At 38.3% G+C, this 27,004-nt stretch overlaps 1 protein-coding gene across 3 annotated transcripts in view; it reads left to right on the top strand.

Moving 5' to 3' along the window:
* Positions 1-27,004, top strand: part of ETV1 (ETS variant transcription factor 1) — a 77,671-nt gene that overhangs the window by 42,698 nt on the left and 7,969 nt on the right. For all 3 annotated transcript variants that reach the window (XM_090046889.1, XM_090046890.1, XM_090046891.1), the window contains 4 exons: positions 4,126-4,373; positions 18,012-18,078; positions 20,671-20,741; positions 23,286-23,455. In XM_090046889.1, coding sequence (XP_089903015.1) covers positions 4,126-4,373; positions 18,012-18,078; positions 20,671-20,741; positions 23,286-23,455 — 556 coding nt within the window. The remainder of the gene's footprint in view (positions 1-4,125; positions 4,374-18,011; positions 18,079-20,670; positions 20,742-23,285; positions 23,456-27,004) is intronic.

Here is a 27,004-nt window from a genome sequence, read left to right on the forward strand (position 1 = left end):
CACTATAATAACCAAAAATGTGTTAAAAACGAAGAAAGTCAGACATTATGTGCCTGATTCACACAAGAAAGTGCAGTTTATGTGCTTCTGCAGCAATAGAAACTTTTTATATTGCTTTTTATAAATGATATAAGAATTATCATTTGTCAGCAATATTTTTTGCTTCTAGTAGTCAATTTAAAGTACCATCAAAGGCTTTATAGGAATCCTGGCTGCTAGAAGATAGAGTAAAGAAGCTCTAAGAGAAGCTCATTCATCTGCCTTAACCGTGGTCTCTCATATCCTTTTTTGGGCTGTAGAAGAACAGTGCAGGCCCCCAGCAGAGGCCAGGTTGTGGGTATGATTGCAACTTACTGGCCACATCTACATGAGGTACTGACTGCGCAGTTGTTACTGTGCAGTCATTTAGTACTCACATACCCAAGTACTAAATAAGTGCTCAGTAACTGCCATTACTATACAGTAGCATCTCTGCACAGCTTCGTGGTGGCGCTGGCTGTGCAGTAGCTCATTACTACTGCCTAAAATCATCACATCGCAGTTTGTGCCCCATAATGCTACTGTGCTTTAGTAACAATATGCTATGGGATAGTAACACGCTACTGCACAGTAAATGTCTTGTGTAGATGTAGCCACTGTGGGACAAATGTATTTTTATAAACGTACTGAATTCAAATAGCCCAATAGATTTGATTGAAACCTCCAAAAACTAAATTGCCACTGTTGGAAGAGCCAAGCATGGGGTATTTTAGAATAAAAGGTTTTTGTTTGTTAGCCACCAGAAAGGACCAGAAAGGATGGTTATAGTTCAAGCTGCATTTCTGCATTATCTTGTGCTTTTTTAGAGGCTTGTATGTACTGTGAATCATGTTTTTCCAGTGAGCCACATAAAATGCCCTCACAACTTTATCATAATGAACTCTAAACATGATGTCTTTATTTTATTAAAGTATGACTGATTCAGTGTCCTAAAAAATATTTTGTGTTAATAGGAATAGTGTATTCAGCTAATAAATAGTGTATTCAACAACCTTTCAGCAAAGTCCAAAGTAACTAGTTCAAAGAATAGAGCTTGTGGCTAGGTACAGACATTCAAACGCTCAAGGCAAAATTGATCTAAGTTATTCAGCTTTCTGTAAGTGGTATAGTTTAGATTGGTAGTGAACAGAACACACATTCACCTTTTGTTGGCAGGAAGAGGGGGAGAGTGCAAATCATAGACCGAGTTCTGCCATTTTAAAACAGCCTATACGTGCCAGACTTCTGTTATGGGTGTAGATCAGTTTTGTGTGCCTGACTTCTCTTATGGGTATAGACCAGTTTCTGATCACTTATACTGGTAAAAGTGTAATGTCTGTACCTGGGCTGTGTTAAGTGACCAGTGTTCCCTATTTCCGCATATTATGTTTTGTTTCGGAATGTGTTTTTCCTTTTTATTTTTAATTCTAAATCTATTTTATGTTCTCCCTCAATTCCACTTATAAAATGGTATACAGTGGTAAAGCATATATGCATTTATAAACATTTTTTGAAAGGACCTCAGTTTCAAAATGAGCCACATACAAGCATTTGTTTCTAGCGGTGGAAAATTTCTACAACTAAAAATGATAACAGGAGAAGGAGTACTATAGGCATTCAGTCTACAACCACCCTTCTTTGCCCAAGAGCCAAGTGGATTGAGCAGTGGGGCAAAGTCTTTCTCCACTTGTTGCACCAGGGACTCCAGCATGTAAGGAGCTGGCGGGGAGCACCTGGCTTCCACTCCTGGTCTACTTGAGGAGTGGGAGCAGCTGCCCCCACTCTCCCAACGTCATCTCTAAACCAAGGTGATCCTGGTTTCTGGAAGGCATGAGAGCCTTCCCCCCAACTCTGTTACTCCTGGAAGGGAGTTAAGCTGTGGGAAAGTATACAAACATTCTCCTAAAAGAAAATGTCCTGGGAGCAACTTCTTAGTTGGAGTTGGATTATTTTTCTCCTGGGACCACTATTTTTTCTTTGGGAGAAAAGTCTGTACACTTTTGCTTTCTACCAGGAGCATGGCAGTTTTCCCACTAGAAACAGAATATCTGTGTGTGGACCATGTTTTCAAAATGTAGTTGTCTGGATTTATCTAGCATGTAATACTGTGTCTCTGATAATTTATAATATATAATATGGGAGCAAATTTTTCTGAACTGTTTGTTGTGTGGCTTAGGTTAACAACAGCCTCAAGAACATGCAGCTTCATACGAATCATGAGTACATGGGGGATAAATGGTCTTAACAAGTACCAATGGGAATCAAATCCACTTGTATAAACAAATGGCTTGATTCCATACAAAGCTTCCAGTACAACAAGTATTATTAACTTCCTTTGAGGCTTTGTGAGTGAGCCTGTTTCTTATTTTAACTTCAAGTTGCAATTTTCTGATTCACTCCTTGACAGTTCTTAATGATAATTTCTGCTTCTTTTTTTGGCTAATGAAAAAAGGAAAAGAGGGGAAATGAATGCAGTGCCAGTCAGCCTAACTATTTCATAATATGTTTGAATTTCTAAGTTTATTTTCTGCAGGTGTAGGTGGAATTGCAAAGCCTAATGTTATAGTGTGCCACTTTTTATACTGCAGCGTAGAATATTCTTAGAAGCGTTAAAGCAATTGTCTTTCAGTTTCTATTACTACATACTAACAGAATGAGTACTAATAGTTTCTGTGTTGGTTTTATTTAACTTATGATGGTACATATTTAAGTGAAACCAAATTCATGAAAATATTCTGATGGAAGTTAATGGAGTTAACATTTTTAAATGCTTACCATGCAATATTTTATTCAAGAACTTACTGACTAAAATCCCTGTTTTTCTCCCCCTCCTTCCACTCCCAGTTTTCTCAAAGAAAACATCTGATTATAGTTTAGGAAACAAGTCAGTTCACTCCCAAAATTAAAAAAAGTATCTGCAGAATCATTAAGTCTTGGCTTCATATTCATAGAGAAACTTCCATCTTACTTGAAGGAGCTGTGTTAAAGTAACATTTTTGTCTTGCTTGTAGGTGGGTCATGGTAGGACAAGTATTTGCTTGAAGAATGTCTTAGTTGCTGTGGATCTGTAAAGAAGCAATGGACATTTATACGCATACTTTTTCTCCCTGTGACGTGCCAGAGATCTGCTGCTTTGGAGCAGATTCGATTAATCAACTAATCGAGTCTGCTCCCCATGTGAGCTGGCGTGCACTGCACTGCTGTGCATGCAGTAGCATAAACAATGAAATGCATGTCAGCGCACAGAAAATGCTGGTAGTGCACTTTGGAACTAAAGCATCTCCAGTGTGTTTTAGTTCAAAAGTGCACCACTGTCATTTTCTCAGCACCGATATGCATTTCGCCACTTATACAACTGTAAGCGTTGCAGCACCAGGCACTTTTGAAAGAACTCAGCACTGCAGTTCTTGCATGTGTAAAAATGCCCAATAGGTTCAATCTCCATTGCTCCTGTTCTAGTTCCTGCATATATAAGGATGGGAGGAGCAATGTGTGAAAACCTGTGTGGGTCCCCAGGAAAGCAGAGGGAAACAGCAGTTCAGAGGAAGCCCAAAGCTGTGCTTTCTGCATAAATTGTTCTTGGTAGCTCCTGCTTTTGGAAGCAAAAGTCCCCTGAGAGCCATTTTGTAACTGGTACTCTCCAAGCCATGTGCACACAACTTTCTGCTCTAAGAGCAGTGGAAACTATTGAGGGAAGTAAGTGCTGCATGGATCTCTGCTGAGTGCCATGCACCCACATTTGGAGAAACCTACATTAGGACGTGGGTCCTTTCTACTACTCCCACTACTAACACACAGAAGCTGCTCTAATACACTGTGGGGATTAGGACCCTGAATATGGGGAATACAAAAGGAATTTAAAACTGCATTTCCCTTCTATTCTCCCTACCTCAAATTTAGGAACACAGTTAGGTCACAGTTTGGTCATTTTCCTTCTCCCACTCCACCACAAATTTTCTCCCCAAATTCTCTGTTACATTTATTAAGAATGAAGGAGAGCGGTTTATTGTCACCATCTTGTCTTATTTTATTTTTACTTTCTAGGTGCTCTGGTTATAGCAATGCCAGCAGTATACAATTAAGTGTCTTGTCTACCTTGTGTCCCAGATTTCGCCGCCAGCTCTCTGAACCTTGCAATTCTTTTCCACCTTTGCCTGCAATGCCAAGGGAAGGACGCCCAATATACCAACGCCAGATGTCTGAGCCAAACATCCCTTTCCCACCTCAAGGTTTTAAGCAGGAATACCATGATCCAGTTTATGAACACAATGCCATGGTTGGCAATGCGGCCAGTCAAAATTTTCCCCCACCTCTGATGATCAAGCAGGAACCTAGAGATTTTGCGTATGATTCAGGTAAGTAAGATGTTTCTTTAGCTCTGTTGGATAATGTCGTAAAACAGCCTGAGTTATTCTCACTGAAGTTTAGATGAATCAAAACTCAGATCTATTTTTTTGAGTTTAAGTTCAGCAAATAGCTATAACCTCGATAAGACAATGAAGTGTCCTGCACTATGGTTGCCATCACATGTCTGCTCTAAAAAGGCTTGTGTTTCTTGAGCTGTCAATCTAGCAGTTACACACCTAAATTGTGAAAGTCAGAAAGAGAAATGTATGGATGCAAACACAAGCATACTCTAGCTGAGGTATTTGTTCTGCAACATGACAGAAGAGGTTGGCATTTTAATTTCTAAATCTGTACTTATGGCTTAAGAGCACATTCATCAGTATCTCTCAAAACAAAGTCCTGATTCTCTGCTTGCTCACGCTGCGTTATGTCAGGAGTAACTCCACTGATGTGGACTTTATATTAGCATAAAAACAGTTTGAGGAGAATTGCCCAAATTACTGTCATCATCTTAGTGGGCATATTGGGTATAAATAATCTGTGGTGAGTTTGCCAATGAAGAGGATAAGTTGTCAGTTACTATGATTGTGCCTAAGGGCCAACCAAGAACAGGGCCCTATTTTGCTCGATACTGTACAAACAGTAGCCGGTCCTTTCTGTCCTTGAAAATTTTTAAGAGCAGGTTGGATAAACATTAGTCTGGGATAGTTTAGGCAGGAGGATGATCCTGGCTTGAGTAGCCACGTGGACTCCTGGGGTCCCTTCTGTCCATGTTTTCCCATGATGTACAAAAAGCATCCAATCTAAATAGATGAGACAGATTCTAGGTTGTGAAAGGAGGTTTATAATATGTAAGCAGGATGAATGATGCATAGATCACGATAGTTTTTCCACAGTCTTTCTTTTGTTTTCTGTTTTTATTGGGTGATGTTTGCTATTACTTAGAAGGGTATTAGGTAGAGTGAAAGGCCGAGGAAGGGAGAAGGGGACCAAGCAAGTGAGAAGAAAGGTAACGAGGACAGTTGTGCCGTGAGGCTGAGGTGAGGGCTCTGTTTGAGGAAGTTGGAGGAAATAGACATCAACCTAGGGCAGCAGAGTAGTCAAACCAACAAAATATTGGTAGCTACCCTGGTTGAAGCTCCTTCTTTAGCTCCTTTGCTAGATTTGTTTTTTCCTGCTTTTTATCTTTTGGTCTCAAAGGCCATAATGCTGTGGAATGAAAAGGCCACTGCAAGGGGGCCCTAGTGAACCTCCAGAGTGGGCACTTCCTCATGTGCAGCTCTGGGCTGGGAGAGTATTGTGATGGGGAAGGGGGAGAATGGTGCTGGCTAGGGCCCTTTTTTAAAAAAAAATTGACTCCCTTCCTTTCATGCAGCAGAACCTGCTTAAATGAGTTCTGCAGCTGCTCCTGCCAGCTTCAATCTGGCTGGCTTCTCCTGTAGCCTCTTTGCCAAATACCACTTGCTGGCTGACTTGTGGCCCCATTGAAAATTCAGCTCATAATAAACTATTTCACTATTTCTGGTGCAACTGAGAACTTGTTTTTAATATATTCTCTATGGAGCCACTCAGCCGATTGACCTTTGAGTGATTTTTTTTTTTTTTTTCATAGCCTGATCATTATAAAGTGCTGGTTTTTAATAGTCCATAGTAGAACAGAAGAATTTAAAATGTAGGGCTGTCTTTTTGTGTGTGTGTGTCATAGCATAAGATCAAGTGGAAAGAAGGAATATTCCTCTGATCTTTTTATGGTATTTGTGGGGGCAGGTAAGGAGAGATTTCTCCTGAATTTGAGAGATTATATGAACTAGAAATGAGCTCAAACTACAAAGATCAGCTCCCAGACCTGGACCTTTTCATAGGTGAGGTGCTGATACCCTTGGGTTTGGTGCAGATGTCTCTCAAGTTGTAACATAGCAGTATGAGGGAGATTATCTGCACAGTTAACATGGGCTTGGATAAAAAATAGGGGACTTCAGTTTCAGGCACTGCCAGTCCCTTGCAACCTTTCACAAGCACCATTATTCATCCTACTAAGTTAAAGGGTAAAAAAAGGGCTCTTTTGTAAGCAAACTTCATATCTGGCAAGGGAATGGGATTGCCTTATTGCATACTGTTACTTTAAGCTCTAGTTTCTGTTAGTTCTCATTTCTGTTCAGAATTTTCTTTATAGCTCAAAACAGATTTTATTCTTAAAGGAAAGATGTTCAGTCTTTTACTCCTCCGTTCTTTTTTCGATGCCAGTGAGAGAAACATTCTGCTTTAGAGTAATGACATTCAAGCAAAGTCATTGTTTCTTTTGTAGGTGAATAATTAGTTTTTAAAAATGTAATAGCTGTGTAACCAGCGGTCATGAAAAATTAATCTGTTGGTATCAGAAAGTATTTTTATTGGCCTCAGACTCACTGCATTTAAGTTGACACATCTGTACACTCCATAAATTGCAGTCAACAACTGTGGTCTGTTGATATTTTGTCTTGTTGCCATCTGTTCTCCAGAAACCATCATTTTTCCATCCTTGCTAAGAGTACATTAAATAACCCCTTAGGAAACATAATGTATGTGTCTCGGAATCATTGATTTCATTTTTTTACCTATGAATGTTGAGGGAAGGGAGAGTGCCATAGTGAAAAGTCTTTTGCATGCTATTTCATTGCACCTCAAATAAGAACACAGAAACATATTTAAAAAGTTCATTGCAATATGCTGAGATGTTCCTTTTGGGATGTTTATAAAGGAGCCTCATAAAAGTTCATTGCTTTTGTGCACTATACTTTTATACTTTGTGGAAATCTGGTGAATGAAGAGCATTATTATGGGATGATTATAACTCTATTAAAACATGACATTAATTATGACATGGGAAATGGCAGATCAATTAGTTGTAATTGTAATTGCAGGTATGCAATTTCTATTGCAGAATGTTTGAGATAATGGAAAAAGAAAAAAAGAAAAATGTCAACAGAACAGAAGCTTTTTCTCCCCCTCCTGCTTAGAAATCACAGTTCATCATGTATGTTGAATTAGACTTAATGTTCTACTTGGAAGTCTTTTCTTGGTTGTCAGTCACACTGACACTGTTTAGACCCAAAGTAGTATCCCCTCCTGGATGTATATTATTATAACTTCATTGGAGCTGTAACAGTCTACATCAGCTGGGGATCTGTCCCACAGTGTTTTGCAGTGGTGCACGCAAAGAAAAAAAGATGAAGTCATAGGCACTTAAACAAAGATATTGGACTCTTAGTTCAGGTCTAGGTTCTTTGTAGGTTCCACCCAGACCTTACCCTGTTTAGTTTGTAAAATCTTATGAGATCATGATCTAAGATGGCATACCTGGAGTATACTAAATATATTTGCAAGGCTAGATGTGTGCAATTTTGTATGTCTATTTCCTTTTCAGAGTTCCAGAATAAGGTTTTCCTTAAATTACCCACACTGTTTTGCCTGTCTTTTAAAATGAAATTCTAGTGACCTTTCGTGAAGAAAAAATCCCTAGTGTTCCACCAGTAATTCTTTTGAACAGGAACTTTGACATCTGTTGTGGGGGTAGTGCTTTTTTTGTAAGGGGTGTATCTTTTGCCACCTTGGTCAAAAGTCTCCCACACTTTGCCAAGTTATAATTCTTTGGAAGAATCACCATTTGTACACGATCAGTAGAAACTAAAGGAAAATTTGCTGCTAAACCTAAGTAGATTCTGCAGCACTATGAGACTATTCCAGCTGAGGCTGGGCAGGGCTTTGCCTGCGATAGCAATTCTGGGTCTTCTGTAGCCTCTTCCTGGTTTGGGTTTAGAAACCTGAACTGTGAGCAAGGAGGCTATCCCTACTGGGTTGATAGTATTGCACCTTTTTGGCTTAAATGGGAGGAAAATTGCCCGATTTTGAAGGGAGTTCTAAGGAGTGCGACCTAGACTGGGACAAGGAGCTTTGATTAAAAAGGGGCAGAAATACGGGAGCTGAAGCCTGGTGAGAGGGGAGAAAAATGGTACTGGGATTTGGGGTGACAAAGGAGGGGGAAAAAACTGAACCTGAAGTCATGATAGAAGGGTGGGTCTGGGAGTCAGGGTGGAACTGGGACTGAATGGCAGAGGAAAGGGCAGAGAGAAAGAATGCTAGGGGAGCTAACAGGAGGTTAATAGTCTCTGGGCAAAGACCCTGGGACTAAGCTATGAAGACAGTTAATGATTTCCTCATGATCTTTTCTGTGACACTACAGTAGTACCTCGCAGTCATCCTTCGCTGCACAGCTTTGCACTGCACCTCCCTGCAACGGGTTCATTCTGTATATGGTATAAGATAAAGATTCTGTTAAAAAAAATATATATATATGATCATCTATTTAAAGATTGTGTCATAAAGCATATACTGGGAGCCGAATTAAGGTTGCATAGGGAACCTTCATTTTGTCATTTCCTAGCTTCTGCATTCTTGATGCTATAACCTTAATGTTTTCTTTTAACATAGTTTTGATTTGTGATATACGAGTCCTGTGTTGTACTTTGTGCTATAAATGTGTTCCCACTCAGCAGTGAGTGGGAGCAGAATAAAACTAAAGTTTCGCTCCAAATACTGACTACATGGGTTTTTTTAAAATGAAGTCAGGATAAGTTTAACTAAAAGAGATTCTATCTGTTGTTCAGCAATTTTTCCATTAGTGGGCATTTTTTGATATTTCTTTAGTCCTGGAAACTGGCTGAGCCACTTTTAGAGATTTACTAAGTTAAATTTTCAAAAGAGACACATTTTTAAAAGCATCTAGTTTGTTTGTTTGTTTATTTGTTTTGCAGTTTTTCAGGGGTAAAAGTAACAATTTTTGTCTATTTCCAGAATGTGGCTTTTTCAACTGGGTTAGATTTTGGTCTGTGAACACTTTGATGTGGACTCCACAGATGGGGAGGTGAAGATGGAGGGGGAAGAGGGAAATCCAGATTATCAATCTAAACCAGACCAGTATTGTTCCCCACAGGATATTCTTCAGATAGTTAGTCTAGTCTATAAGTGACACAAATGATACCATTTTCACTTCTTTCCTTAATTATATTGGCTAATAGTTGTATGGTACTTTGAAAATGTAAAGCACTATTGAAGTGCCAAGTATTATTATTATTATTATTATTATTATTACTATTATTATTCTTGCTATTCCCCAGGGGAATTATTTCACAAACTAATAAGAGTTCACAGTTAAGAAATAGTTCTTGATATTAAGCCTAAATGTCCTTTGATCGGTTCCATTTCATTGCACATAGTTATACCTCCTTGGCTTATCCTAAACAATTCCTAAGAATAAGCATACTGTTTCTAAATCTTTGTTGACAGTGTGCAGGTATACGCTTAGTTTGGTTATGTGTTTTAATGACTAAAATCTTGCCTTCTAAATCCTCTAGCTCCTTAATCTTTCTTTCCTTCAAATTTACTCTTTTCTCTTCTTTCAGTATCAGGCTGCCACAGTATTTTTGGTGCACTTGTATCACTTCTTCATAAAAGTAGAACTAACACTTGCTTTTAATGTGATTTTTCTACATATGCAGCTGAAAATTGCATCACCATATTTTTGGGTAAGAATATACCTAATTGTTGGTTTACCATCATGGCCATAGGCAACACCCCAGCCCCAAGGGAAGTCACTGAGGGTTTTGCTGTTGGCTTCGGTGTGTGCAGTTCACCCAAAAAGCAGTCTTTTGCTGCTTTCCCAGGATGTTCCTAAAATAGATGAACTTGATTTAAAATACTTCACCCTTTTGCTTCAGAAGCTTGTCTTTGCTGCATTGCTTAGATAAATGAGCATGGATTTTATGATGTTGCTGAACTGCTTGCTCAATATTCTTTCCTAAAGAACAAGAGCATGAATGCTCATTTGGGTGTGTGTGATTGTGGAAACATAATGAGCTCTGAGAAGGTAAGGTGCAGGGAATTTAAACTTGGACTCACGGAAGATCATTCTTCAAGTTGGCTAGTTAACTTCCTGGGCAGCTGCTTCCCTCTATTAACTGTTGCTGTCACATATACTAATGTGCTGTGTGCACGCACAGACACATGCACACACACACCCATCTTTGTGACATAAGAATACATTCAGCAACCCACTGCCCTCCTGCATGTAACAAAATGTCAAACACCTATTTTAAATTCCAAAGGGAAAAAAATATAAAAAGTTGCCCTCTGTTTTTCAAAGATATGGATAAATATCCTCTAAATCTACGGTTACAGTAAGTGGCACTGGCTAATGATTTGATTTGAGAATTGAGAGTACAGTCTGGATTTACTCTTTGTGCATTAGTGCAGGTCAAATGGACACAGGCTGCATTTTAAATCAGTAATGGAAGGCTGAAGCCTGCCTTAAACCAATCACATCAGCCTAGCCCAAGACCGATTGATCCCTAGAGACTGAACCCTGTGAGCAAAGCTTTTATATGAATGGATTCTGTACAGCCTGAAGTTTCATTCATAAAATGGATGCTGAAGGGAAAAAAAAACAAACCCTGGAATGTCCATTTATACAGAGCTGAAGGGTGTAGTGTTCCATCAGCTGCTGCTTTGCCAGTTGACTTGAAGTAATGATTAATGTTTATTGGCCCTGCCTGCATGCAACTTGACACCATTTACGGCCCTGGTGTGTTTCTAATGTATAGTGAATGAGAAGGCTACATTCTCAAATCAGAAACATAAACAGGAACTGGTTGGTCTGAATTCCATTCAAATATGTCACTTCAGCCATAGTGTTTGTCCAACGTAGATTTTACAGGCAGGGAATGGGGTGGGGGAGCAAAAGCAACACAGACTCTCTTGCAGTCAGATCATCAGAAAAGGGTGTGCGAGAGTACTTTGCCTTGCTGAATATAAAGGGGAACTTAAACTTGAAACAAATAGTTATTAAAAGTAGAAGTGAACATGTGCCTCTGAATTATCTTCAAAGTATCAGTTCTTTGTGGAGTTGCAAGAATTATCCTCGAAGTATCAGTTCTCTGTGGAATTGCAATTCTGAATTGAATGTGTGAGCTTTTTGTTTTCTGTTCTGCTGTATAAAATGCTGCATGTTGCCCAGGCAGGCTGTTGACATCTGGTCTCAGAAAATACATTAGAAATCATAATGTTGTCATAGATGTAAAAGCCAAAGTTGGTTACATTTCAGAAGGGAAAGGAAGTTGTTTGCTTAGAGGGTTTTGGTTTTTTTTACGCTATTAATTATTAGTCTTGACACAGTTCTAGGGGGATGAAAAGATTTGGAAGGGGAAGGTTTCTGCAATACTAAGGAAAATAAGGAATTATTTCAGACTGGGGATCTCAGCAGGTCACATGGCAACAGTGGTGGCTACTGTGGTGGAAGTGGAAAAAGTGGCTCTAGGCTAGGCAGGCTTTTGCCATGGCAGAGATGCAGAAGCAGCAGCAGGCCAGGCAACCAAGGCCTGTGTTGCACAGGCCACGCTCACACACTTGCTACCAAAGGCCGTATCTACTGCAGCTGCAAGGCCTCAGATTCTGCGGCATCTCGTGCCCATTCCTGGCCATGCCCCCAGCGTCTAATAGCCTAGCAGGCCGAATGGAGCAGCTTCCAGGGTTGGATCCAAGCCCGTGGGCTGTATGTTTGACACCTCTGAAATAGAGTGTTAGGAAATGAAAGAGAAAGTCATCCTTTCTTTGTGTGTTTCTGTCCCCAGATACAATTCTTTGAGCTCCACATGATTATTTTCTCTTGCTATTCCTGCCCCCATTCACAGCTCCTTTTCTGTAGTCCTGCAGATACTCTGACTTTCCACATGATAGTATTCCTATGAGTTTAATTGTGTGTTTGTGAGGACTTAAAGTGGGATCCCTGATAAGGTACATCTGGGGAAAAATCTAATCCAAATTTGCTTATGACTATCAGATCAGAACATTATCCCCATGGCCTCTTTTTGTTTCCTTACTTCTGAATTAAAAATAAATAAAACAAAACAAAATAGAAATAAGGCAATGGCAAATTTGTTAACTTAGAATGAAAGGAAAATTTATTCCATGGTTTTCATTTGGTTTGTTGTAATTTTCCAGAAGAATAAAGTACAGCATTATCGTTTAATGATGTATCTCCATATATTATATATATTTGTTGGAGGGAAGGAGAGAACAAAATGAGCTACATAGTTGATATATAATAGCGCTCCTAGAAAAGGATAGAGTCTCATTTAATAAAATTGCATTGTTATTCTGCATTAGAATTGTCATTTTAGAACAATCTGCATAATTTAAATATAAGATTTTAAGATCAATTTCTAGATGGAATACTAAGCATTTGCTTTAATTTATATAATTTAAAGTTGTTTACATCTTGCATTAAACTTAATAGCAAAACTCTAATTGTCTTCAGCAGAGCCAGTATTTTATCCTTTGTGCAGAATTCTGTAATGAGCATACCAGCCTTCTTGGGGAAAATGTACACTGAGAATGTAAAGACAATTGAACTAAAGTTTGATCCACCAGGTCATTTTTGAGTTGTGGATTTCCATAGGAAATTTGTGTCGAGAGTAGGATTGTTTTAATATTTTCATCTAAATCTGTCTGACTGTAGTCATACCACTTTCAATTAATTTTTTTTCCATAGGATCTTCTGCAAGAGGCTTAGCTTTCATAGGTTTTAACGATTGAAGGGCATTATGATCTGATATAAATCCCTGTAAAACCTAGGCCACACATTTTTACAGAATGATTCATACAAGTACAACTAGCCCAGGAATTTGTATATGAACTGAAAGAAATCTAGATACCTTATACAGTTATTTTTGCTATCAAAGGAATACACAGCAATGAGAAGATCATATTACAGTTTGTTATTGGAGTCCTTTATACTGTAATCCTTTGGTCAGTAGACCTGGTCTGGTAGGTACTTGGATATGGGACCTCCAGGGATTATTTTCTGTTGTGCTGATGTTCTTTCCTCCAAGTCAAGGCTGAATAAAACCCCATGGTATAGTGCTTGAGCCTGATCCTACAAATAGAGTTAAATATCTGTATCTTTACTGGTGGGTGGGGAGCGGAAGTGCTCATCAAGTGTATTGCTTTGTAAAATCTAGCTCTTAATTAATACTGTGGAAGATACTGCCTATTAGATGAGAGGTAATGTCAAGATCCTTATGGTGTGTAAGGTCCCAAAGAGCAGGAGTTGTAGCATTATTAATGTTTCAGCATAGTTTTGGCTTGTTGCTGTTTCATGCTGTACACTGTTGGGCTGAGTTGCTATACATAACTGCTATACATAACTGCTTTCTTAGACTGGAGCCACCTGAATTTCATTTGTGGGTGAGGTGACCATATAGTAGATCCTTTTCAATTTTAAGAGCTCCTGCATCTTCGTGTAATGAGGGGTACAATATGAATGTAAATTATTATTTTATCAAAAGCTTATATTAAGTTTGGGAAGCCTAAAAGAGGTGTCCTTACTATAACATTTACATTTAAAAATAAAGGTAAGTGTTTATCCTGCATCTAGAAAAGAAAATCTAATGATCCTTTCATAAATCAGGGCTTGGTTGAACAGGAGTCTCATGAATTTCTGAATTCTGCCCGTTTATAAGAACGTGGCAGTCAGAGCAGAGGGACAGCATGGGGGCAAGAGGGGTTGGCTACTTGTGTGAACAAACACAGCTACAGGTTTGGTGTCCTGAGTCACTGTAATAGAAGCCTAAGACTTTAACCACATCATATCCCTTGTTTTAAGGGGTTGATGGATTTTTTTTTTTTTATTTATTTTGAAGACCAAAAGAACATTTGAGGCCATGTTGTCAGGCTAGGTTAATGAGTGCTCCCTGGTCTGTATAACTCCTTGAAGTTCTAAAGCATTTTTACAAATGCTGTGAGATGCAGTGCTGGGCCGTATCCCACAGAAGTTAATCACTAGGGGCTCCTATACACATGCTTGACTTGATTAATTGAATCTGCTGGTTGACATTCTGGCAGCCTTCTACATCACATACATCAGCGTCGCCGCATGTCCTTGCACTGAAAAAATGGCGGCAGGGCGCTTTGACCTAAAGCTCATCAAATGTGTTTTATTTCAAAGCACACTGCCACCACTTTGTCAGTGCAGAGATGTGTGGCAATGCTGATACACGTGACACGGAAGGCTGCTAGAGCTCGTCAGTTTCCATGCTCTAAGCACATGTATAGGAGCCTTAGTGATTAACTTCTGTTGTTACAGTAGTGTTCTTACCAGCCATGTATGTAGGCCAGAGAGGACTAGGAAAAGAACTAAAATAAAAGCTACTGTTTTCTGATTTTTCTGAACCCCCCCCCCCATTTTTTTCATTATGGCTAGGGTATACTGATCAAGATGGGTATGTTGTTCACAGACTCAGTAGAAGTGATTGGTTTTGTCTGCTGGGATTGCATTACATGGTATATTTTTTAAGTTTACTCTCTCCTGTTGTCATCACTGTGACATCATTTGCAATAAGGTGTAGGTTATAAGCTGCTTGAGCTAGCCAAACAGCTCTTTTTGATTCATTGGAACTTGTTGGCTGAGAGTTTCTTCTAGACAAGCTTGAACTTCAGGTTTCCAGGTGAACTTTCACTTGGCCCAATGGAAGGCTATGGAGCACTGAACATGAAAGTGAATTGTGATTCAGACCACCCAGTTCTTTCTGTTCTTCATTGTCTTGGAGAGGAGTTTACTTCATCCCTGGTCATGAAGTACCTTATTCTCCCCTGCTGTGGAGCAGAGGGTGAAATTCTTCCCATTTCCATACAGCAGAGAGTACTTGGTGAGTAGTCCCTTCGTTCCTGAGAATCTCAATTTGGCCAAGAGAGTTAGAGCCCTTGGCTAGTTTACTACCGTGCACATCTGAAACAGCTTAGGCCATTTAATAGGAGAGAAGCCAATCAGAGGCACATGATTTTGGGCTGTATTTGAGGGTCAAATCCAGAACCTCCTTGTTTAGGTCCTGACCCTTGTGTCACTAAGAACAGTTTTCTCTAACTGCAGTGGGAGGAAGGCTGGGCACTTTCTCTTGTACTTTGTGACATCTTGATTAAGACAGCATTTCTCTACTAGTTTCTCCTTGGCATTCCCACATGAGCAAGTGTTGCTGAAGTCTCAGAATTATATATTATTTTCAAATAACATTTACTGAAATAACGGGTGTCAGAACAATACAAAGTAAGGGAGTTTTCACAGTTTTAAGTAGAGTTCTGTAGTGTTCTTAGGATAAGGAAGGATGAGAATGACCTCAGAGTATTTTAGATTAATAGCATTATTTATGCTGCCTTTATGTTTTTACTGGACTTTGCACCTCCTGAGGTGATTTAACTTTTACAGTATGAAATAATTCAGTAAGAACGTGAAGTAAGTGTGCTGCATATCTTAGTCAAGCCTATTTATTTAGACACTGGATGCTGCTGAAAAGTCTGAGGGTGATACCATCAGTCACCTCAACCACTTGGATTTTGCTCTGAAAGTAACTCTGTGACTTAGCTCTCTTTTATCTATCTTCTTGCAACAATATTGTAATGAGAAGAAAACATGTAATTGCTCTGCAATTTCTATACTAAAATGTTTGCTTTTGAAGTAACTCCTCTTAGCTGGTTAAAATACTTCTGGGTCTTAGTCAAGCATTTAGTACAATTTGAAACTGCACTGTTAAATTTCATTGGTTGGACTTTTTATTAGATAAGGTAGAAATGAAAGCAGCAGGCAATTTAATTAGCAGTAATTTTTCTGGGCAAGTCATTACTTTGATGAACTTCAGAGCAATGTTTATGGCTCCTAATTAACCATGTTAGTCATTTGATTGAATAATCACTTTGGAAATGTTTCTACAATTTGATTAGAGTCTGACCCACTCTGATAGTCATAAATTAACTGATAGCACTTTAGAATAACAAGACTCTAGTTACTTTATGAGGAATAAACTTTCCTCTACTATATTTTTCAGTCCTTTGTGGCCTGTTTAATCTTACGGTAAGTTTGTATTTGAACAAGATTGGTACAAACAGGGCTTGTCTTGAAATACTGCAGATGTTATTTATAATTGACTTTGGAATACAAAGAATTATAGCCAGAGTTGTTTAAATGCACAGCTGTATCGACAGAGACATAGCCCCCTTAGACTGTCAGTTATATCATTTTGTAAGAGCAGGGTTCATGAGCTGCAAATAAGCTAGATTGCCAATACTCACAAATTTTTACCTAAACTAGAAAATAGCATCTGTTTCAGTTATCAAGCTGTATCTTTTATGTATATTTTCCCTTTCTTACAATCCAGTTTATTTGATAATCGAAATGTTTCTTTGCAAGGAGACCAATACTTGTAGTTTTGACTTCTAGCTTGCAAAAATACACTTGAACCATATGATCATTGAATCACTGATTTACTGCAGTTGCTCAGAATAGTTTTAAAAGAGGTCTGAAATACTAGAGCTCCAAAGAGACAGGTACTGAACATTTCATAAGGAAAAGAAGTAATAAAAAGTTTAGCAGGAATGTGCGAAGGAGACTTCAGACAGTTAAAGGAAAGTCTTATTACTATCCTGTGTTGTACTTGCTTTGTGAAGTCAGTGTAAAACCTCATTTTCTTATCCTGCCAAGCCCTTGATATTTATCACTAGTCAGTGAACAGTGAAATTTAGAATTGCATTCTGAAAGGATTTTGTAGAGTGTATTGGGAAGATAATGTCTGGCTGTTCTGACCTCTCATTGCATCTTTTCCTGAGTCATGTGTTACTGATAGCAGATTTCATGGCTTAGTATAGGAGTTTATCACAAGATCAAATAGACTTTCTTTTGATAACCAGTAGGCAGGTTAAAATGATCTAGAAGAGCAAACATTTGTGGTGTGTGTTTGTTTGCAAGGTCCCGTGCACAGATGTGACTACCTGCAGGTAGAGAAAGGTGTGGACAACAGAAACATGTCTGATCAGAGCATGTCATTTTCAGTAACTTTGTTTAGCTTTTCTCAATTTTTTTTGAGTGCTTAAAGAAGCCTCAGCAGCGTAGACAGGAAATCATAATCTGTATATGCATTTGCAGTGGCTTGAATGTGCACAATGCTATTGAAAAGTGGAGGGAGGAGTGAAGGGAGGATCGATTTATAGCTGGATTGCTTAACTGGCTTTTAAAGTGTCTTAACAATTAGAGAAAATGCCTTGAGCCTTTCAGATCCCTGAACGCAAACTCAAAAACAGTGCCCTACTCAAGACTCAGCCTGGCGTTCCTTGTGATAATGATACCACATTTTGTGGTTTATTAGACTCCGCTATGACTGGCAGGCTATTCCATGTAATTGATTTTAAAATTATTGTTATGTCAGATTAGTTACCAGAAGACTTTGGATGTAAGAGTGTGGGTTTAAAAAATTAATTCCGACTTGTGTATTTTTGTTTGTAATCAGACTAAAGTGTGATTGTCATGGGAGCTGACCTTTAGCAAGGTTGATTACGATAAAAGTTTGAGTTCAAGTGCCTGTGTTAGACAAGATCAATGTTCCTTGCATTATAGGTTTTTCCTTCCTATGCCTTGTGCATGCTGCTCTGAAATGCTAACTATGTGCTGACAGGTTCCCCTTGCTGTGACTTATGTCCATTTCTGTTACTCTTCTGTCTGCAGCCTCTCATTGACAACCTGCACACTTTCGATTCCAGACAGTCTTTTCACTCACATTGTCTTCTTCTTTCAGAAGTGCCTAGCTGCCACTCCATTTACATGAGGCAAGAAGGCTTCCTGGCTCACCCAAACAGAACAGAAGTTAAGTTTTCACTTATGCGTTCCTTTTGTACAAGAGAAAATTATTTTTATTTAAAACCAATGAAGGAATGTGGGCATTCCACAATTGTCATTCTTCTCTGTTTCCAAATGATAAAACCATTGCAATACTTGTTACAAGTGCAGGGTAGCTATGTGATAGCTAGCTACAGGTTGGCTACGTTAAAAGCAATTTTAATGGAGATTTGCTCATTCTGCATTCTTAAGTCCCTATCTGTCAAAGAAAGGAGCACTTCTGAATTTGTTTATTTTTAATAAAATGATGACTTTTCCACCAGGCAATTGGTATGACTAAGGATAAGTTAAGGGATCATGTTGATATCATAAAGTTTTGAGCATTGTTTATTTGTTTTGGTCCTCTTTGAGCCTAATCCTACACCCATTTAGTAATGACAGAAATCTTGCTTGCTTCACTGAATGCAGAATTTGCAGTCTTTGTCACAATCAATTTTAGTAAAATGTAGTAATGGCATATTATATTTAAATAGTAAAGATAATCTAGACTAGAAGAAAATTACTGCTAAAAGGCATTTTATCTTGATTCCCAGTTTCCTACTTTAATGTACAGTTTTCCATGATAGACAAAGGGTTTTCTCTCAAAAATGCTAATTTTGCCTGGCTCAGGAAAATTATGAGTGGAAATGACCAATTTAAAGGAAAAATTAGACAGAAAATTGAATGCAAAAGCAGTGTTCTCTAAGGGGAATTTAATACAGGGTCAAATAAGGCCCAGTTCCATCATCAAGAAAGAACAAATTTGGCTACAGGTTGTATGTAGTTCAGTGATAAAGAGAAGGCAAGCACTATAAGACAAAATATATAGCTCACATAGGGAAAAGGGTGAATGAACAATCTCATTATAAACGATAAATTATGAAGTTCAGAAAACTGATAAGGGGATTCTGAAGACATCAAGGAAAAATCTATAATGAAAACTTTCCTTAGTGTCCCTTAATACCTAGGTACCAAAAATTGTAGCACTAGTATAGACCTCATACTGGATGAAGATGGTAAAACTGATGATGACGTAAAAGGAGCAGAGATGCTCAATAAATATTTATATTCTGCATTTGGAAACCAGTCAGTACAGTTTTATGGAAAACAGGTCTTGTCAGACAAACCAGATTTTATTCATTGATGAGATTACAGGTTTGATTGATAAAGGTAATTGTGTAGAGGTAATATGCTTAGACTTTCATAAAGCTCTTGATTTACTGCTGCATGATATTCTGAGTAAGAAATTAGCACTATGTAATGATAAGGCACATATTAAAAAATAATTAAAGGATGAAGAATTGTCTGACAGATTTCAAAAAGTAGCCATCACTGGGCTATTGTTCAATTAGGGCATGTCTAGTGGGTACAGTAGGAGTTAATACGGCTCATTATTTTATTGCTAATTTGGATGTAAATATGAAATCAGTACTGATTTTTAAAACAGAAACATTTTTGGATGATGCTACGGTTGGTGGAGTGGTAAACCATGAATATGGGAGTGTCATAAAGAGTGATTTGGATTACTGTGCTAACTGGGCCTATTAAAACAAAATGATGTATTTTTATACAGACACTGCAGAGTTTCATATTTAGGAACAAGGAATGCAAACCATCCTCATAGGATGGGGAACTATTTGGGAAAGAAGTAGGTCTGGAAAGGAGCTAACCTTGTTAGTGGATAAACAACCTGGCATCAGCAGTATGATGCTATGGCAAAGAACTTTTGAAATTTTTATGTTTATTTAGAGAAAATAGCAACAATTATAGCATTTTTACTTCTGGAGATGGTAGTGATGAGATTTGAACCTGGAATGTTGTGCATCGTTGTGGTATGTACAACTTAAACTGAAAAATCAGAGTGTGTGCAGAAAAGGATTGCAAAAATTATTTAGTTTGGAGAATGTGCTTTTACAGCGAGAGAAATTTTTAAAAGGGCTCATTCTGTTCAGTTTATCTAAAAAGATTGACAGGTGGTTTGATTACAGTGTACAAATACTGCATTGCAAGAAATACTGGGTACTAACAGGCCATTTAATCTAGCACAGAAAGGAATCAAAAGCCTCAATTTGTCAGAAGCCAGAGTAGTGTAAGAGTGATGTTGTAACTGTAATGATCCAGAAATTATGCGAGAGGCGAGGATTTTTTAGAGTAGTATCTTTTATTGGACCAACTGTATAATTAGGAGAAAGTTAGACAAGTTTCTGAATTCTTCGTCAGATCCCCTTTCACTTTCCAACTGGGAGACCTGAAAAAGAACATCTTGCATTCGAAAAGGTTGTCTTACTTTATCCTAACCACATAGTTGGTCCAATAAAAGATATATCACCCTAAGAAATCCTTTCCTCTCAGAAGCCAGGCACATTTTTGGAACAAACAGCTAAGGGAAGTGATGCTTTAGCCAAACTCAAGTTGTTAAGCACAGTATAGGTGTAAATTGGGTGAAACATTGAAGGCCTTTGATATACCAGAGGTCATGACCTTCTCGCCCCTTACTGCTATAAACTCAATGAAACTTTATTTCTCATATATCTGGTAAATAAATGCTTTTTTTTTTTTTTTTTTTTTTGGTAATTTACAGGTTGTATGTATGAAAAGGCACCTAGACAGTTTTATGATGATACCTGTGTTGTTCCAGAGAAATTTGACAGTATGTATCCCACATTTTCTCTTCTCTTGTGAAGGGGGTTGAAAAGGGAAAGGCACAATGTCTCTTTTCTGTTGTTGATTAAAAAAGGTCAGTAGCATTCCAATGTTAAGATTCCTTAACACACCATTTGCAGTGTGCCCAACCAAAGCTGACCTTTGTCTTTTGAAACCAGTCTTTCTTCTTCTTTTTTATTTTATCAGATGTGATTGAGATTGTGTCCAGAATTATGATAGAGGAGCATGCTTCTTGCTATCATGAGAGGCAAAAGGAGGTTTTCCATTGCACTGATGATCATATACAGCTTGTTATTAGGGAGTTAATGAAAGCTTATCTTGTAATTAAGAAAGCAGAACAGAAAGCAGCAGCTCTGGATTTACTGATGATCAATTCAGCCTTTGTCTCATTGTTCAGGAAGAGGTCTATCACTGAAAGCAAGTGCAACTGCTCAGTTTGGAGTTTGAAATATATTTCCTTTTTTAAGGTCTTTGAATATTGTGAGATGGGCTGTGTTTAAACATTGTGCGATTTAGTAATTTTTTAAAGGTGTTAGTGCCAAAAGATTTTTTTTTTCATAGCACTATTATAACTCAGATTTTTCCAAGAGGAGTAAAGGCGTCAAGCTAGATAAATATCCCAATTATCTGGGTTAAAAAATGAGAACTGCACACTTTTCAAACGGGGGAGGCTCTCGCATATCCAAGTTGGTTTGGGATAGCAAAAAATATATGCCATAGTCTGAATCATACTTTTTAAAAAAACTTAGGTCTCAGTATTGCTAAATTTCACCATTCCATTGTCACAAAATAGACATGGTCCAAGGTGTGATAGTTTTTACTGAAAATTGCCCATATACTCTGGGAATGTGATGAATGTTGGGAATGTGATGAATGCTGATTGTGTCTTTTATTTAGCATGTCATTTTATTTTTTATTTCTGAGATAAATCCTCCTTTCAGAGATATTCATGACGAGGAAGCAATATCTATCTATTTCCTCCTTGAAAAACTTAAGATTTTCTTTTGGGAAAGGAGGGAAAAGGCAAAATAAAACAAATGATTTTGATTTAACCAACTAAATCTTTGGAAATATTTTTGCATTTGCATTGGAAGCAGTCAACCTAACCTTTCTGGAAGCACTAAGTAACAGAGCTCCATTCATTTGACAAGAACAGTGTGACGTAATCAAAAGCTGTGTGTGTTCAAGCTGGTGAGAGTGTGAGTGTGTGGAAGTAAACACATTTTTCTCTCAAAATTAGAGTTTTAGGCTATCTTGTATTGGTTAAGAATCTGATTCTCATAGCACTGCACTTGCTATTTACGCATTACTCAACTCCCCTTAGAAGAAAAGACTTGTCCTTGAAAGACAACAGTGTCCAGGATTGGAACTTAAACCTCATATAAATCAACACAAGGTTCTTTGATTTATTTGTTTTCCACTGCTCTTGACTCAGATCCCCCACGATTATAAAGAGTGGTGCTATTTTATTTTTATTATTATTATGATTATTATTATTTTGACTACATTGAGCCTTTGTGCAATGGCAGTGAGGTTGTCCTGTGTTCTGATTGATGTAAAATCCTGCCTTCTAGGACTAAAAAGGACAGACTACTTATTGGTGAGAACTGCAGCTTTTGTAGTGAGGAGGAGAATAGTTTTACCAATTGATGGAGGATCACTGTCATTATTTGCAGAAAAAAAGTCTCTGCTTTTACCTCAGATCTTTTAGCCATTGTTGTTTCCATGAGCTGTTCAGTAGCAATATGATTTTAAAACAGACTAAAAATGCAAGGGGGGAGGGTTCATTTGCAATTCGTGGAGCAGTTAGCAAAATGTTGTTGTTTATTTGATTGCTTCCCCTGGATTTGGAATTTAAGAAAAAATAACTTACTGCTCTTCAGGGGAAATACTAATCTAATATGTAGGTATGCGTAAAAAATAATGTGTGCTAAAATGTGTTTATATGCAAGTCCCATATGCCACAAAGGAACTCGCATATCTACAGGATTTGCATACCTATACATAAAGCACATGCTGTTTAACTCCAAGTCAAATATTCTGTCAGATTTTCCTTAGAAGAATTTGCATGCAAAAGAAGTTTCAGTCAGTAGGGTTTTACAGCTTTATGAAGTACGCATTACATTTTCAAACCGGGGATTGTGCAAAGTATTGTAAACAAATAGTTCTTTAGACCTTAGAGTTGCTTACAAAAACAGCTTGTGTTCTTTCAGATACAGGGTGTTGCAAAATGTTGTTTGCAGCTGCGATTTGCATGCATCAAAACCGGGGTGGTAGGTGGGAGCAGGGTGGGGATAACAGGGACTGACATGAAATGTGACTCAATTCAGGTAATCCATATCTTCATCTTAGTTTATAATAAATTACCTGTAAATGTATGTTGTATATAATTGACAATAGGGGAAGGAGGTGGTTTGGTAGGATTTTTAAGATTTTTTTTCACACAGCTTTAGGAACAGTAGTAATTAGTTTTGCATTGCATCTAGCAAGCAGGTAATTGATAAATTTTAATACTATTTTGTATATGTAGGCGACATCAAACAAGAACCAGGGATGTACCGTGAAGGACCCACATACCAGCGACGAGGCTCACTTCAGCTGTGGCAGTTTTTGGTAGCCCTTCTTGATGACCCATCAAATTCTCATTTTATTGCTTGGACCGGCCGGGGCATGGAGTTCAAACTGATAGAGCCAGAAGAGGTTGGTGTAGAAGGTCACAATCATAAGGCCAACATTTCCCTAATTAGATTTATGCATTTTGAAAATTACTAGTGCTTCTTTTTGGATGCAGGCTTTCTTATCCTACTTGAAATGTTATTTGCATAGGAAGCGAGAGAGGAGTGGTACTGTACATACCAGTACATCTGGAATAGATGGACATTGTTGTAAGTCTCTGTCAAGTTACTTCCGGACTTTCCTTATCAAACACAGACAATGACAAAAGCAAAATGGGAGCTTGAAAGACAGAATGTCAAAATGCTTGAGAGTCAAAATTAGGGACCAGAATCTTAAAAGAGCTGTTTCTGAGCTCCTTAGATTAACTTGGGATCTGTGTACCTAATAAGGCAACCAGGTTGTAGCTGTATTTGTCTAGAGGAAAAGGCATCCAGGACTCATAGTAAAGCTGATATCTAATAAAAGATAGTAACTCTACTACGAGTTCTGATTGCCTAATAAGGCAAGGAGTTTTAGCACTACATTTTCAAAATGTAGTATTTGAAAATCATCTTTTTAAAGAGTTTTGGCTGTTGAATGGGGCATCTAAAATCTACAGCTGAAAATTTGAAAATTTCAAATTTTTCAAACAATTCTGGAATCCAGTAGGAGTTAAGTGTATACTCCCTTTAGGTTCCTTTGAACCCCACCCTTGCGCAATGTGGAATTATTAATATACTCTCAGACCTTGAACTGGGAAGGATTCATTGTTATATATGATATATAATGCTACTAATATGCATAAATATTTGTTGAAGAGGGGCTTAAAAATCACTTGTAGAACTAAAGGAAAATGGAATAAGAAATATAAATATAATAGCTGTTTAAAAAAACAAAAGAAAACACTAGATAGAGCATGAACCATCCAGAATCTCCCCACACTCCAAAACAAAAATGGAAATTGTTGGACAGTGTTCCTATATGCATTTAACAGAAGTTTGCCTGTACGTGTTTGTTTTGGTCCGTATACTCAAAATGAGGAATTGGTTTAATTTGAGCATGGGGAAAGAATTATGTATGTTGAAGAGGGGATTAGAATTAACTTTCTCCCTTAGGATCTGCTGCTAGCTACAGCAAAGGAGATTTCAGGTTGGGAAGGGGTGTAAGGTGTCTGTACACACCCTCAAGTGGGTGTGCTTTGTTAGAGGAAATCTCTGGCATCATTTAAGGAAGTTTTCAGATTGCTTTATTACAGCAAATCAAGCAGCTAGTAGCCCCAAAGGACTCTTAAAGCAGTCAGGGGCTGGCAAACTGGCTGTGTCTCCCTTCCTCTAGATGTGGCACCTGTAGTAGCAGACAAGGATGGAGATGCTGGCTTTGCTGCATCAGCGAAGTTATGCTGGGCAGGTCCTTGCTTAAATAGCTGATCATTTAAAGCAGTACAGTGCAACAGAGGATTTTAATTATTTTAGTTGATTTATGGTAAACCGTAGTAGGTTCACCATACTCTGTTCATGTGCTGGTTGATCAGTGAGGTTAGGCGAATATTGCATTCACACTTCTGAAGCCTAATGTAATAAAAGAAGTCTGATGTGTAATACCTTCTGAAGTCAGTGAACAGACTCTTGTTGATTTCAGTAGATGTTGCAACTTGCCTGCGCAAATATTTTTCCAGATGAGTTTGTTAAATCAATTAAGGAGGGTGGCCAGAATCCTTTAAAGATAATGAAGTTTTCTTTAAAAATAGTTCCTGACCTCTGGAAGTCTGCAGTTGATGTTAGATGCAAAACCCACAGGACATTGATATATTATACACCTACTTTGGTGCTCTGTGAACTTTTTTTCTTTCTTTTGGACAGTGATTTTTAACATTTATTTTCAAAACATTGTTTCTCCTCCAAAGGGCAGATCCTTGTCTTATGTAAGTTATCTTTCTCCCCTTCTTTCTGCATATCCATCACCCATTGCAGATGCAACAGATTCTCCATTTCTCTCCCTTACTCTCTACTCTCTATTGCTTGTGGTTAGCTATGAAGTCTAGTCTATGATGTCTTGCAGATACTAACTGGAGGTGTTTAATATGAATCTTTTAGTCTTATATCTGCACGTAAGACAATGGGCCAAATTCAGTTGTGGTAGGGGGAGGATGTGCTCTACATAGTGTAGGACATGTATTACTGTATTCCTCTGTTTTGGACAGAATAGAGCCAAATGTACCCCAATCTGAAGGGTTTAAGTAACTACCAGCAAAGCTCAGGCTAAGTCGTCCCCATCCTCCCCCCGCCCAATTTATGCTGTTCCTAGGATTTCCCAGCAAGACCTTTTAATCAAAGAGCACCCTTCCCTCTAGGATTAAACTCTTTTTATCCTGACTGAAGTTACCCAGATCTACATGGTAGTTTGACTAAGCAGTAATTATGCTGCACTTCCATATAGTGAAATCAGGATGACTCACTAAACTTACTCACAGTTCCTTTGAGCATTTTTACACATGCTCCTGATGCAGTGCTGGGTGCTTTTAATTAGTGAGCTAATTAAAAGTGCCCAAACATCACATTTCTCAACAGTGCAGTACGCCTCTGTGCTGAGAAAATGGCAGCAGTGCGCATTGAACTAAAGCACATTGAATGCGTTTTAGTTCAAAGTGCACCACTTGCATTTTCTCAGCACAGAAGCAAGCTGTGCTGCTGATACACATGATGCGCAAGGCTACCAGAGTGCATCAATTTACGTGCTCCAGCAGACTCGATTAATCAAGTTTGATGCGCTGAATGATGCGCTGAATTTACAGTACGTCGGAGCAGGCTCCCCTTGTGTGTAAGTGCCCTTTCTGATATGTTCAAACAGCTTAGACTCCTTCATGCTCACTAACCTAAATGCCTAGAAGACATAAGGAGATCTAAATTAAAATAGGAAGAGCTTTTGTTAATTTTCAGACTTCTGTTAGTTCCTTTTCTTGCTACTCTACACTATCATGATCTCCTGTATGGTATGTGGACACTCTTAGATTCATAGAGATGCAAAATTCATAGATGTAATTGTGCAGGGGCTAAATTATGTATTGGTAAGTGAGCTGTGGGGAATCTAATGTGGTTTTTCATGAGGAGGAGGGAGCTGGAGTTCAGTTGGTTCTTCCAGGCCTACTTGGTCATAGCCTTATCTCTATTATGGCCCATTTTCTTATGACTAACAGCTCCTCAACAGCTCTTAAGGAATTCTAATTCAAATTAGGTGAACATGGCATGCCTGTTACTTGCTAATCATCTTTCCCCAATAAAAGACCAGACAGTGAAGTCCTGTACCCCTCTCATTTATACCTATAAGTGGAGGTTGGAAGCAGCTGATGTATCTTTCATTCTTCTATGCTTTAAATGTTTGAAACCATATCAAAGGAACACCATTCCTGTTAGAAAGCACTACCTTGTTGAAGGTTATATACCTGATTTGGTGCTATGTCCATGCTCTGTGTTCATTTCATGTTTCAGGTCTGAAACAAGGTTCTGATAGATTCAGGAATAAATTAGGTGCAATCAAGTCAAATAGGAGCTACCAAGAGATGAATATGCAAACCAGTTGGTTTTTTTGAAAGGGGGA

This window comes from Crocodylus siamensis, chromosome 5 (genome assembly GCF_052110815.1).
Source record: "Crocodylus siamensis isolate JL-2025a chromosome 5, ASM5211081v1, whole genome shotgun sequence".
In the NCBI taxonomy this organism is placed as follows: domain Eukaryota; kingdom Metazoa; phylum Chordata; order Crocodylia; family Crocodylidae; genus Crocodylus; species Crocodylus siamensis.